The sequence below is a fragment of the Abrus precatorius genome, unplaced genomic scaffold, assembly GCF_003935025.1.
Source record: "Abrus precatorius isolate BTA unplaced genomic scaffold, Abrus_2018 Scaffold2, whole genome shotgun sequence".
NCBI classification, from domain to species: domain Eukaryota; kingdom Viridiplantae; phylum Streptophyta; class Magnoliopsida; order Fabales; family Fabaceae; genus Abrus; species Abrus precatorius.
Window position 1 is genome coordinate 22,324,189 of NW_020874362.1, and position 14,657 is coordinate 22,338,845.

Genomic DNA, 14,657 nt, shown 5'->3' on the forward strand with positions numbered 1-14,657 from the left:
ATAATAGTTGGGCCATGAGAAACCTTATTAAGTATTGCAAAAGAAAAGGCATGATGATAGAGCTGGGCGGGGAAGCGAGACTAGTTATCAGTTAGAGAAAGGCTTGGCCCCTAAACTGGCCCCCTTCAAAAAAAAAACTCATTACTTCATAAGGATTTGTTACATGTGATATGCCGATGACTTACTACTGAGAATCATGGGTGTCGTAGAGCTTCTCATAGAAATGTAAAAATGTATTGCCCGCTTCTTACAATCTGGCCTGAACCTTTGGGTAGGCTTTGTAGGATCAACAATAATACTTGCACGGAGTATGGTAGAATTCCTCGGTATGATCATTTAGGAAGTCCACACTTTTGGACTAAGACCAATCGGATGGTTCAGAAATACATTTTCAGAAATCACACTCTTTTGATCTTAATAAAATCATATAACCTAAAGTTTAACATCTTCTAACACATTGTATTCAGAATAACAATCCAACATTTACTGTATATACATAATAATAGCCAAATCATAAAAATTTCTTAAAAATTTGTTTTGCTCATAACTTCTCCTATAAAGTCTTATCTAAATATTTTTTGAAATAAATTATCAGTTTTTCATGTTAAAAAACTCCATAATCAACACTAAAACCTTAAGCATCATTAGAGCTTTACTATTTAAAACAAGAATATTGGAGATAAGGTTTAAAACAGGTTTTTCATTCCTAAAATTTCATTCTCAATACCGAGGTTTTAAGAAACATCAAGGTTCTATGAATTAAAATAGGAATAATGGGGATTTTTAAACCAAAACACATAATAGGAGTTAGAGTTTCGGATCAACTCCCCTTACTTAGAAATAGGTCGTAAGATCGCGTTCTTTGTGAGATCCAAAAGAGAGAGATACAACATTTCTTATGGAAAATATTTTTCAAAAGACCAAGATCTCGTTAGAATTAGTTGGAACAGGTGTTCAAACTTGGATCTGTAAGGGGTTCAGGGTTCGGGAGTGTTTTCTTTTGATAATTGAAGGTGAGAGAACAAATGGAAATAAGAAGAGAGGTTATTTGGTTCTGAATAAAAGTTTCTAGCACAGAAGTTCCTTAAATACCCCTCCAAATTCACGCATTTTCACTTGAGCAAGGTTGACTGTCGCCTAGGCGAGAAAACCAGACAATAGCTTTATCCAGTTTTATAATATTCTTGCCTAAGCGAGAGGCATTCACACCTCAACGAGAATAGGTCTAGAGATATCTCTATTTTCCTGCAATTTCTTACCTTAGCGAGTTACTTTTTGCCTAAACGAGAGGATAGTTAGGGTAATATTATCCGCTCTTGCTTGAGCGAGAATGCCCCAGAATGTCTAATTCAAAAAAATCAATCTCGCTTGATCGAGAAACCCTACACCAAAATTTCTATTTTCCAAAAACATAAGTAATAAAAATGAGGGTGTTACAAATACTATTTCTATTAGATATTCTTGACTTTCATTTCACGAGAAGAGGAGAATAGAATTTTGTGCCTCTATTAGAATTTCTCTTTCTTAAGATTTTTTTTGTATGTGTGGCATTGTTGTGCCATTAAGAGAGTTTCTTACTAAGAAACGGGTGAGGATTTGCTGGATTTAGGATGAATACTCTATTTTACATTTTTAAAAAAATATTTTCTTAATAAATTTTTGACTTTCTTTATCAATAAGCACAACGAGCTCAATGTATTTTTTATGCAATAATAATCACTTGTCTGTGTTATAAGAGTTTTAAAGACTTATATTGATACAAAATAATGAAAATAAAACTTAAAAAAATTCTCACCTTTAATGACAATATACAAGATATACATGACTTGCAACTTTAATACAATAAAGAACAATATAGAGGAAAAGATTTTGAAAATTAGATCATACAAATAAATATTAGACTATAGCAAAGAAATAAATTTAATAAAAAATAGACTGTAGTTTCTTTTCTAATATTACTTTAAGAAAAAAATTAAATAAATTAAATTGTAATGTATTCTAATTTTTTGAATAAAGATTATATAATTTTTAAATAGAAGAGAGAATAATATAATATAAGTATCTTTTGAGGAAAAAAATGAAATTTAATCTTAAATTAAGATATATTATACTAAACTACTTGACACATGTACCATTATATTTTATGCTTGTAGATTAATTAAGTATTTGAATACTTTATTTTAGTAAAATAAGTTGTAGTTAAAAGTTTAATTTGATTAATTGATATAATTTTGTCTTTCTATAAGAGTGAGACTCACTAATATTAAGTCTCAAATTTATATATTTATATCATTTATTAATTTTTTATAAAATATAAAACTAACTAATTTAACTATTAATTTAAAAGTTTTTACAAAATATATCAATTTTGCAAAAATTTAAAAAAAATATAAGATTATGGCTAACATGAATTAATAAAGTAAGTAGTGCAGGATTGAGTGAGCTTTTTTAAACCATTAGATATAGTTTTAAAAATATAAACAGTTTAAATTTTTGACCTATAACTTAATAATACTGATTTTTATATATTCATCATTTAATCCTCCATAAAAATTTGTAAAATTGCTTTTGGACCTTCAAAATATATTATTTTATATCTTTAAAACCTATTATTTTATATCTTCAAAACTTGTTATCTTTTCTAAGCTACATCACTTGTATGTATCTTATATTTAGGTGGTGATTTTAAGAAGATATGCATTCACATGGACTAATACTATTTTAACTTATAATCAAAAATAACTTTTGAATTAATAGAATATTGAATGTCATTTTAAATCTTTAAAGTTAATAATTTTTAGAATTACAACTTTTACATCTACTCTCACTCACATTTATAGTTTCAATTCATCATAAAAATAAGCTTTCTTATATATATATATATATTGTTTAATATTCTTTTATGTCTTCCCTATGCCCTTCCTACACAATAGTCACTTCTGCAACGCCCAATTTTTGTAATTTTGCTAGCTTAAGAAAAAATTAAAGGAGAAAAATAGTTTACTAGAATTATTTTGCTTAAGCCACACAAGATATTATAATATTCATTTAAGTGAATAATTTTTGGCTTAAGCTAAATTATATTGATTTAAGCAAAAATATGACAAAATTTTAAGGTTCATCACTGTCTATAATTTGCTTAAACTAATTTATATTGATTTAAGCGAATTTTGACAAAATTTGTTAAGCAAAAATTATAACAAATAAATTTTCTACGCTTTTTTATCGTTCAATCACATCTCTTTATTTATTACTCTTATTCTGTTTACACAAAAATGTTAATTTCTAAGATAATTAAAATGAGAATATGATATTTTTAAATTTAATTAGTTTCACTTACAAATATTGTAGTTCAAAGTATGACAATACAAAGAGAGTATGGTTATTTAGGTTTAAAAATTAAGGTAGATTTAAGAAACAAGTTTACATACTATAATGGAGAGAGAAATAATGAGAAATTGAAGTAGGACAAGTAGAAATTGAACAAAGCTTCTATGAAAATACTTCAAGTGAGAATTACCTAATTTCATTTGATTTCTTTCTTTAGATATTTTTTTCAGACTTTTATCACTTAAATTAGCTGCCTTTAAAAAGTTATTTTAAAAGACCTATTTTAAAAATCTAAGAGATTAAAATCCTAAATTTATAAAATTTATTAAAGATTAAACTATAAATAATATAACTTTTAAATTTACTACAACAAATTATTTTACTTGGTTATTCATGAGTTATATATTGCATTAATTCACCGTAGTCTTCAACAAAAAAATTGTTAATAATACATTATTTTATTTTAATAAAATAATATTTTTAAAATATAATTGAATATTAAATTTTAAATAATATACAAATAACTTAATTAATTAGAAGAATTTTTTATTTAATATTTTATATAAAATATTTGCCCTGAAAATCATTGAAGCAAATTATATATTTTTCTTTTTAAAGTTCAAGTTACCACCTTCTTTTTATTATATTAACACAGTGTGATTACACATTATGTTACTTATATTAAATATAAATACAAAACAAATAATCAATCAATGCTCTCAAAATTAAATGAGATAAGATACATAATAAATTAATAATTTATCACTTTATTCTTAAATGAAATGAAACTATCTTACATAAATATTTTTGTATAAAAAAACTATCTTACATAAATATACATTTTAGTTTTTTCAAAATTTTTCTTACGTTAATATCTCATTTATTTTTTATTATTTTAATATTCATTTAAATTTTATATTTAATATTTTATAATTTAATTTTAATATTAAATTTTTTCTTTTTAGTTTAAAATTATTTAATATTAAAATTTTAAAATAATTCTATAGTATATTATTTTAATTTAATAATAATTATACGAAGAAGTTATCAGTTATTATAATGTGCAAAATTCATGTAAGATTAAACGAATTCTCTCTCTACAATCTTTTGCTGCTGAAATTAACTAGTGATACATTTATTTTGAATTTCAAGTTATTTAGATGACTTTTTTTTTTACTTAAATAGTATTTTTTTAAAAATAATTTTTTAAAATAAAAGTTTTCTAAAACTAATTTTTTGTCTGATATTTTTTTTTATCAACTCAGCAACAATATTATCTATGCATAGAAGATACTAAATTTTTATTATTATTTTAATAGACTACTATTTTAATATCTCATACCATAAAAAACATTGACACGTGTCAAAATTACATATATATCAAAAATGAAACGATAACAAATTATTATTATTATTTTAATATTTATTGTCAAAAAATATCCGATACATATTTTTTTTATATTTTAATATTATTATTGTAAAATAACTAATACTTATTTTTTATTATTATTTTAAAAATTTATCATTTCAAATCATTCTATACTTATATTTTCTATTTTAACAAGATAACCATGAACATAGTTAATGAGATGTCCATGGTGTTGACGAGTAGCCGCATCTGGTGTCCATACATGAGTGATACTATTGCTGAGTTGAAAAAAAACACTAGATAAGAAATTAATTTTAAAAAAATTTATTTTAAGAAATTATTTTAAAAAAATATTATTTAAGTAAAAAAGCCTATTTAGTTTGCAATTAATTTTAAGACCAGATTGTGTGCAACAATGGGGTCATTATCACCCACCAATGACAACAATTAGAATAAACACTAAAACCCATTCAATACATTATTTTTCATCTTTTTAAATATACATCAACTACTACTACAATTCCCTCCGGGGCCCCCAAATTGAAAGGTGTATCGAAAGTCCTCATCAAAAATTCCAAAATATTGAATGTCATAGCAATGTTGGTTATCAAAAGATTTGTATAGAAGATGCTCTTGTGGTTCTTCAAATGATCCATTTTCATTGTATGAGAGTCGTCTAACAAAGCATGCATGCGTCATATCACCATCTGGAAAGTATCCAGATCCCATTTGTGGACTTGTGCCATTCACATCGCCATAAGCTCTACCACCCCACCCAACTAGATTAGCCTCAGACATGTTAGAGAACAATGCTGCTGGAAAATATCCAACATTTATGTCTTTAACTGTTAACCACCAGTTTTTAGTATCTGGGTCCTGTAATTGGAGCACAGGAATTGCGCAAATCATGTATCATAGTAATATGTAATTATTGTAGGAATTAATAGTTGGTTGCATATTTTTATATTAATGTAGCAATCTTAAACACAAGAGACAATTTATATTTTTCTACGAATATAAAGATTTCTACCTGTTTAATGGACATTGAAAGATCATATTGAGGTCCACCATAAGATGATACAGGTAACACACGATTTCCTAAAAAGATCTTATTATCAGTTTGTACAAAACCTGGACAAAGCATGTTGTAACACCCTGTTGTCTTGAATGAATCTGACTGCAATTTTCAAACACTTACTATTAGTCTTAAAAGTACTACATTTTCAATTAACATTAGTGGTAATTATTAGAATTATATAATAAAAAATTTAAAACAAAATCATAAAAGTTTTCTTTTCCCTTTTACCGTCCATAGTCCAAAGAGATTTGTAGTTTCTTGACCATACAATTCTGGGTATACCTATGCAATTTTAAAGGATTTAAATATTAGAAACATATTTAGAAATGAAATAATTGATTCTGCAGCGAAATTGCTAAAAAATAATAAAATTACTAAAAAAATTCATGATTGTAAAAACAAAATTTTAGTTAGGTATGAATCAGTATTTAATATTATTAAAAAGAATACATTATTTTATTATATTTGTGTGGAGTTAATGTGAAATAAATAATTTATTAAAGTTACTAAAATAAAATTAATAAAAGAAAAGAAAAGTGTTAGCAACATATATATTATCTAACATAGTTTTTATTATTGATTAAAATTTAATAAATTATTAATAAAGTTCATTAAATTAGAAATAATATTTATATAATTTTATAGTTTTTAATAAATTTTAACTAATAATAAAAAGTATGTCAAAAAATTATTAAAAAATGTATCACTGATATTTTTTAAAAAAAGAATTAAGAAATACCTGCCACCCAAGAAGTATTGTGTTAAGTGCATCGTTTTCACCTCTTTGAACCGCTATTTGAGCAAGGCTCATTTGGAACTTGTTTACTCTTGGGTTTTGAACATTAACACTTCCATTAACTCCAAAATAAGAAAAATTTCCCCCTGGCTTTGTGTGAAGTGCTACAAACTATAAAAACACAAAAATTACAAGTAGTCATCCATAAAATTTAAAGCAAAGGAATTTTCCATACTGTGAAATGTGAGTATATACTTAAATGGAGATTGCATATTTGAATAGCATGCCAAAATGAATTAAGGTGAGGTAAATAAGGGAACTTACATGACTATAAGGGGCACTATTAATTAAGGAGAGACGAGTTAAATTAGACAATGATTTCATTCGAATAAGGTCATCTTTTGTTGTTCTCCGAATTGGAACGGATCCTGTTGGACATGAATCATTCTCAAGCTCAAACTCTATGGTTGTAGTTGGTAAAGCATGTTTGTTTGTTGTTTCCCTTCTGTTTAGAAAAGTAGGCTTTCTCTGCATGAACATACATACAAAATATAGTTTAGAGCATAAGAATTGATCACCTTAAAAATGTAACTTCTTCATAGTGGATCGGAGTACCTGAAGCTTATGATCCTTCAGCAAAGGATGGTTAAAAGCAGGCTGCTTATTGATATCAACACAATCAATAATACTCCCAAACTTTGTCTATGGATGTCACAAAAACCTTACATTTCAATGAAATTACAATAAAAAATAAAATAATATATTTAAACAACAATAGGGAGAATATTAATACTTGGATACTTGATTCAGGTAATGTAGCATCATCAACTCCATTACAACTGGTTACTAAGAACAAGCATAACATTAACAGAATGGACATTTTCACAATTTTTAAGCTGGTTTGAAGAAAAGGGGATTTTATTCAATTACCTTTATACCAGAGCCTACCTAAACATCATTTATTAAAATACAATATATCATTAATGATGAATTTACTACCATGAATATTTTTAGTGAAGTACGGCATTTTATAGACCGTGTCATATTCATTCATTTAAGGAGGCGCAAGGAATTTTGTTTTGTGTGGTAGAAAACAACAATTGAATTTATTTAAGAATAGGTTACTGACCCTCAAAATCGAGGTAAACCACTTGAACCAACTGGTTTGGATTATAGTTGATCTTCAATTGAAGATTGAAACACAGGAATCTACACCCGTTAGTCACACTACTAACCGCGGCACCACCACTTCTATCTTTGTTAATAAATAGTTAATAATAATAAAATTTTATTTAAAAAATATTTATGTTACGATTGATTTAACTTTATTAATATAATTTATGAAATTTATGTTTATTAATAAATTTAGCAATTGTCATTATTGTTTTTATTTTATTAGACATTTAATATATTTATATTAATTAATCTAATTTATTATTTGATGTAATATATAATATTAAAAATATGTGTTTAATTATTACTAATTTGATAACAATTCAATGAAGCAATAAAATATACACTAAAATTTATCTTAATTTTCTGAATAAAAAATAAATACGTCTTAACATCTTATACTTTCAACTTTTCCCACTCTTTCTAAATGTTAGAAAGGTTTTTAGGGGAGTAACTGTGTGATTTTGCCCCTTGCTCTCGCTTTTCTGTACATTGCTCGAAGCCTCCTCAAACAGCCTTGAAGTCGAACTCTAGTGCTCCGTGCTCCATCTCGGACAACATCTGCTTTATCCCATGCACTGTGCAGTGGCCGACATTGTTTTCCGGCCAAAATCTTGTGCGACTCACCATTTCCGGCTAAGTTCCGGTCGGCTTCATCATCTCTGACTAAACCCTCTCCTTTTCAACGTGACCCATTCACACTAGGGGCTATTTCCCGGCCAAAATCCAGCGCTGTTCACTATTTTCAGCTAAGATCCACACGTTTTCTGTCGAGAGAGCCTTTTTTCTGGTGAGAGACCACTCTGTTTTCTGTTTCTCTTCTCTGTTCTGTTTTTCTTCTCTCACCCCTCGAAATTATGTGTAGCATAATTTAGATTAGGTGCATTTCAAATCTTCAGAATAACTGCCATCCTGCGCCGCTATATGGGATTAGCTACTATGCTTAGATAGCTAAATCATAAAATGGCAATGTTATAGAACAAGTTAAAATCATATATAAATAACCAAACCAGTCACATAGCCCTCCTCGAACAAAGATATATCATTAGGCTTGGTCAAAATCTAAATTTTCTGTTTATCATAAGATCCCTTCTAATGATTCTCATCAAGGTTCTTTTTTCTCTTCTTCCACACTCTTTTATAGTGCTAAAAACCATACAATTGATCCTGTTTGTTGGTGTCTCCAATGACCTTTACATATGCTTAAACTACCTTAACTGATTTTTTGCCATCTTCTTTTCAGTAAGTGTTCCTTTAATCTCTCTTTGTGTATAATCATTTCTTATCATGTCTTTTTCTGCGTGGTCACACATCCAATATTCTCATTTCTATTTCTTCTCTATAAAACTTCCCTTTGACTTTTTGATAGGTATTTTGTGTTGATGAATAACTCATGGTATCTTTCCATATTTTAACTCCCCAGCTTGTATTCCGTGTGTATCATTTTCATTGGTTTTTTTTTTTTTTTATCATTTGTAAAATAGATTCCGAAAACTAAACTTAAGGGCCAGCATGGATGTGTAAAAATTATCTTTTGAAATTGATCATTTTCATTGGTTTTTTTTATCATTTGTAAAATAGATTCGAAGAACCTAAACTTAAAGGCCAGCATGGATATGTAAAAATTACCCTTTGAAATGATCATTTTCATTGGTTGCATCTGTGGATGTTTTGCTTTGTTGTTCCTTGTCTGATTTTGTTTTTGTAGTTGCATTAATAAGTTACTGGGCCTTTTAGATTTTACAATGATACTCTTTTGCTTGTTGTGAGTTGTGATATTGTGGTTTGGTTTTGTTTACTGGTAATTATACTTGTTTATGTTTCTAGAGTTTGTCACGATTGTTTGGATATACATGTACTATATCATTTCAACCGAATTTTGGCTTCGTAAACTAAAATGGAAGTGCATATGATGGTTTTACACTTGATCTCTGGACTTTAGGTAAGTTCATGTGTTGATAAGTTCATTCACTAATACTTTTTCTTTGCACTTAATTATGAATCTTCCTGTGTTGAAAACTTATCGGGAATGAATCTAAATTAGGAACACAACAAACTGAATTACAGAAAAACGATTTGTAGTCTTGGCTTAAATAGTCAATCAATACACATATGCACTACAACTAAAAATAGCCCACTTAGCTAAAGTAAAGGTTAGTGATAACATAAATGAGAGAATAATAATAAATCAAATCCAAATAAATATTCCTAATGACTAGAACTTCTCGGTAAACTAAGATATTATTCAAAACAGAAACAATACAGTAAACTCCTTCATTTCCTCCCTTAAACTAAGTGCTATGAAGCAATTAGTTTATATAAAAAATGTCACACACTCCCAGTAGCTTTCGAAGCTTTTGAAAAACTTCAATCTTCAATGGCTTGGTCATTATATCTGCCACCTGATCTTGACTTCTGCAATGAATTAAATCAATTGTATCATCCTTAGTAAGATTCCTTAGGAAATGAAACCTCACATCAATATGCTTGTTGCGGTTATGCATAACAGGATTTTTAGACAACTTGATGGTTGAGTTATTATCACACATCACAATTGTACAGTATTCATAAGAATGCCCCAACTCCTTTAAGGTTCTTTTCATCCAAACTCCTTGGCAAGCACAAACAGCAACTGCTATAAATTATGCTTCTGTGGTTGATAAAGTTACAATAGGTTGTTTTTTTTAATACCATGAGACAGCACCTAAACTTATCAAAAAGACATAACCGGATGTACTCTTCTTATCTTCCATATCTCCTACATAGTCACTATCTATGAATGCTAACAGCTCACCATCTCCTGCTGTCTTATAATAAATTTCATAATTCACAATCCTTTTTAGATATGGAAGTGCTCTTTTAGCTGCCTACAGATGAATATCCATTGGTTTTGCCATATATCTGCTTATGAGACAAGTAACAAACATCATGTTAGGTCTTGTGGCGGTGAGATACATCAAGCGAAAACACGTGAGTTTGAAGGGTATTTAAAGGTTTTCATGTTAAAAAATTTCATTTTCTCACCAAAATCACGTTTCCTTCTCTTATCTCTCTGTTCTTTTTCTCTCTCCCTTCATAGAGAAAGTCTTCAATACCTACGGATCTTTGTCGGATCTGAGCTCAAACATTCATCTCACTCGGATCTAAGTAAGTTTTCAGAGCCTAACCTTCAAATCTAGTTTCTATTTTTCTGCTCTTTCTCCTCCTAAAGAAAGCCTCTAATACCTCTAGATCTCTGTTGGATCTGAGCTCAAATGTTCATCGCACTCGGATCTAAGTTTCCAAAGCCTAACTTTCGAATCTAATTCCTATTTTTCTGCTCTTTCTCCTCCTAATAGTAATCTATTTTATGACGTTCAGAAGAACTCTAGTTCTTAGGAAGTGTTTCAGGTTGAGACGTGGAGTTTCTCCCTAGAGCTCACAAAGAACCTAGTTTTTGAAATCCATTTCTAGATGAGGGGAGTATTCTCAAGCTCGTGTTCTATTTCTATACGTAGTGACCTCAAAAGAACCGAATAACTTCTTTAAGCAATAACCTATAAAATTTTCATGGAACTATATGGTAAAAAATAGATTTTTGGTATAAAGAAAGGTTTTAGGTTTGTTTGAAATCACCTAAAATTAAATTGTTAGTAAAAGTCATGAGTTAGAACGAGTTAGACAAGTTATTTGAGGTGAACAGGTATATTTGATATTATAGGTTATTATCTCTCTGAATAATATGTGTTGAATAATAAAAGTTAGAGAATGCTGAACTTTAGGCTAGACGACTTATCCAAGACCGAGAAAGTATGATCTTTGACAATATATTTTAGATTATACAATTTGGGCTGAGTCCGAGGGTGTTTGACCTTCAGCATATTGCGTTGATTTGGAAGATAATATGTTTTTTCATTTCATGATTATGTACTAAAATGAATAACTTGATTTTGTATGAGATTGATGAAAATCATTTAGCTATTTAAATAAAAAAAGTGTGTTTCATTATAAATATGTGAATTGGACTAAATCTTTCCTTAATAAAATGATGAGAAAGAGAATGTGAATATATGAAAGTTGTTGGTGAATGAAATTGACAGAATTATGTGAAAGTATTGAGGAGATGTAAGTGAAAAAGGGATAACTAATATGTGTCACAATACTGATTAGTGCGATTATGATATATGCGTTGTAATACACCAACAAATGATATTATAACACATGTTGTAGTACATTGATTAGTATGATTGTAACATATATATTAGAACAGTATGAATTGATGTGCTAGGATAGTTCAGAGATATACTGGGATGTAGGGTTTGGAGTTGATTGTAAAAATTTGAGAGAAAATGAAAGCAGTAAATGCGTTTATTGATGTGTACACAATGTAAAAGTGAGATGCATTTGCAGGCCTCACACTCGTTTCTTGATCGAACTCCTAACTATACCTTTGCCTGGAAGGCTGTAAAGGCGCACGTTGTATCCGTGTGTGGTTTAGCTAATCAACAACTATTCATACTGTGTAAGTCTTTCATAACTAGGGAATGTGTTGACAATGATTTAAGGGCTCGAGAGTACTAGAACACTGTTAATTAATGAGTTCTTAAGATTAGAAATGGACAAAGTGGCACGATATTATGGATTAGATAATAATGTTGGTTGACTGTGGAGCAATATGAATGGATAACTTTTGTTTGAATAAAATTGTATGAATAAGGGAAATGGTATAAGTTTAGTCATTGAATTTGATTGAATTAGTCAAATAAGAAGTGGAATGCATACGAGTAAATAATAAAATATGTATATAAATGATTTTGTCTGGTTAAATTTTTTGAAGTATGGAATATTATTATTTTGTTATACGTTGTATTAGAAAATATTTTTGCATTATTTTTATTACTATACAAATTAAGAATTTTAATAGGCAAGGAATGTTCACCCTTACAATCATTTTCAGGTAAAAAAGATTGATCTGTTTTAGAATCATACTTGAAAGAGATGGTAAAAAAGGAACTATTATGTGAGAATTTATTATTTTAAAGAATATAATTATATTGATTAAGTTATAATTAGAATTACAAAATATTTTAATTTACCTATCGTAAACGAGGATTCAAGAATTATATATAATAATTAATAGTCAATTGTTTAAATTTTAACTTGCACCAACTGTTAATTATAAAATTAATTTATGAAAATATTTTGTTTGTATCAAAGAGTTTAAAATATATATGCAATGTAAAATTTTAGTTTCATTATAATTATGAAATTAATTTATAAACACATGTTTTATCTATTTGTGAAAATTTTGTATAGACAAAGTGTTAATTCAATTGAATGATGGGTATCAATTATATTTACATATTTGTATAATTCCTTAAAAATATTTAAAAACTTTTAAAATCCTCTTAAAGTTTTAATTATAAGAGGCTCCCGGCCAGTAATGGTATCAGAGCCTTCAAATTATTTGATGCTCATATCTTCAGGGTTTATCGGCTGGACAGTTGACAGGCACCTACCGGAGAAATTATGTTTACAGTTGCCCCTGTCTGTAACAATGCCACGAACTCCTTTATTTATTCAGAGCCTAAAGTCTCTGTTGAAGGAGGGGATAAGTGTGATAGTCATTATAAATAAAGTAAGTAAGAGCTACCACAACACCATGAATACACCTACAAACACCTTGAACACCTCTTCTACAAACACCTTGAACACCTCTTCTACCGAAACTTCCTCTATTCTCTTAAACTCTCCTATCTCCTTACCTAAAGACTGTATCAGAACTGCTTCTGATAAAATAGAAAATTTGATAGAATACACCTATGTTCCTGAAGATGCTCAGATTCAGGAATCCATAGCTCCTCTTTTAAGCCCTTACAATGTTTTCAGGAGACATAAATCCTGGACCAACAAAGTTAATGCTTTGATCCTCAAAAAACAATCTCCCATAAAAGAATATGTCCAATCCACCAGAATGGACCAGTGTGAAATTCCTGCTACAAAGGAAGAGAGATACATCAATCTAGAAATCCCTAAAACTTTCATAGACCATTGGAAGGTTGAGGGATACACTGCCCTTCATTTTGGAGCAATAAGATTAGTTCTATCTCTTCATGGTAGGAAAAATCTTCCAGTGACTGCTAGAATCACTCTTCTTGATTCTACTTATATTCACTATGAACATGTTGTCATAGCAACTCTATTGACTACTCTTCATGCTGGAAGTGCGGTCCTCACGATCTTTCCAAATTATAATGTCTAATTAAGGGACAAGACTCTGCCAGCTAGATTGAAAGTTCAGATCCAGCTCACTGGAGCAGAGCAAATTGAAGAAGCCATCTCTGCTACACTTCATCACCAGATGATTTACAGATTACAAAATCATGCTCATGACCTTCCTCTACTAGGAATGGTAAATGATAATCTGTTTGTCATAGCTAACAGAAGTGAAGATGATGTTCCATCCATTATCCAAGTACCCAGACAAATTCCTCGAGAAGAACTTCTCAAACTGATTCCACTTGAATGGACAACTAATTATGAAAAGATCAGGCAAAACAACAAACCAATTCAGTCTTTTGAAGCTACTTTCAGAAGATCTGTTAATGGTGGTGTCAAAACCATTTTTAAGAAGCCTGATGATGAAACCAGTTCTTTTACTAATTGCTTCCAGTCACTTATGGTGATACCTGTCGGAAAAGAACATAGAATCCCAGTATACAGCTTTAAACCTGATGGATCCTCCATCTATTCTGACAAATTTGATGGACACTTCATGTGGGATGTTGATTCTTCTATGTGTGATCCTGACTGTGACTGCTGGATGCATACTGGTGATACATCTGATGAAGAATCAGATGATGATGATGAAGATAACCAGAAAAGAAGAAAAAAGAAACCTTGCAAACCACCTCCTAAGCCTAGGAGAAGAGATCCTGGATTCACTCCATGGGTAGGAATAAGGAATGAAAGAAAACCATTACCCATCTATG

General features: G+C 29.1%; 1 protein-coding gene and 1 non-coding gene across 2 annotated transcripts; one reads left to right on the forward strand and one right to left on the reverse strand.

Moving 5' to 3' along the window:
• Positions 1-5,203: 5,203 nt before the first annotated feature.
• On the reverse strand, positions 5,204-8,316 carry LOC113859618. The gene is made up of 9 exons (XM_027492342.1): positions 8,200-8,316; positions 7,643-7,694; positions 7,307-7,359; positions 7,129-7,215; positions 6,838-7,041; positions 6,517-6,684; positions 6,006-6,059; positions 5,730-5,876; positions 5,204-5,575 (listed from the first exon to the last, which is right to left on the reverse strand). The coding sequence occupies exons 1-9, from the start codon at positions 8,314-8,316 to the stop codon at positions 5,204-5,206; spliced, it is 1,254 nt and encodes a 417-aa protein (XP_027348143.1).
• A 1,285-nt stretch (positions 8,317-9,601) lies between these two features.
• Positions 9,602-9,665, forward strand: LOC113860456. Its single transcript, XR_003503908.1, has one exon. It is a non-coding gene; the product is annotated as a small nucleolar RNA snoR101 (small nucleolar RNA).
• Positions 9,666-14,657: the final 4,992 nt, after the last annotated feature.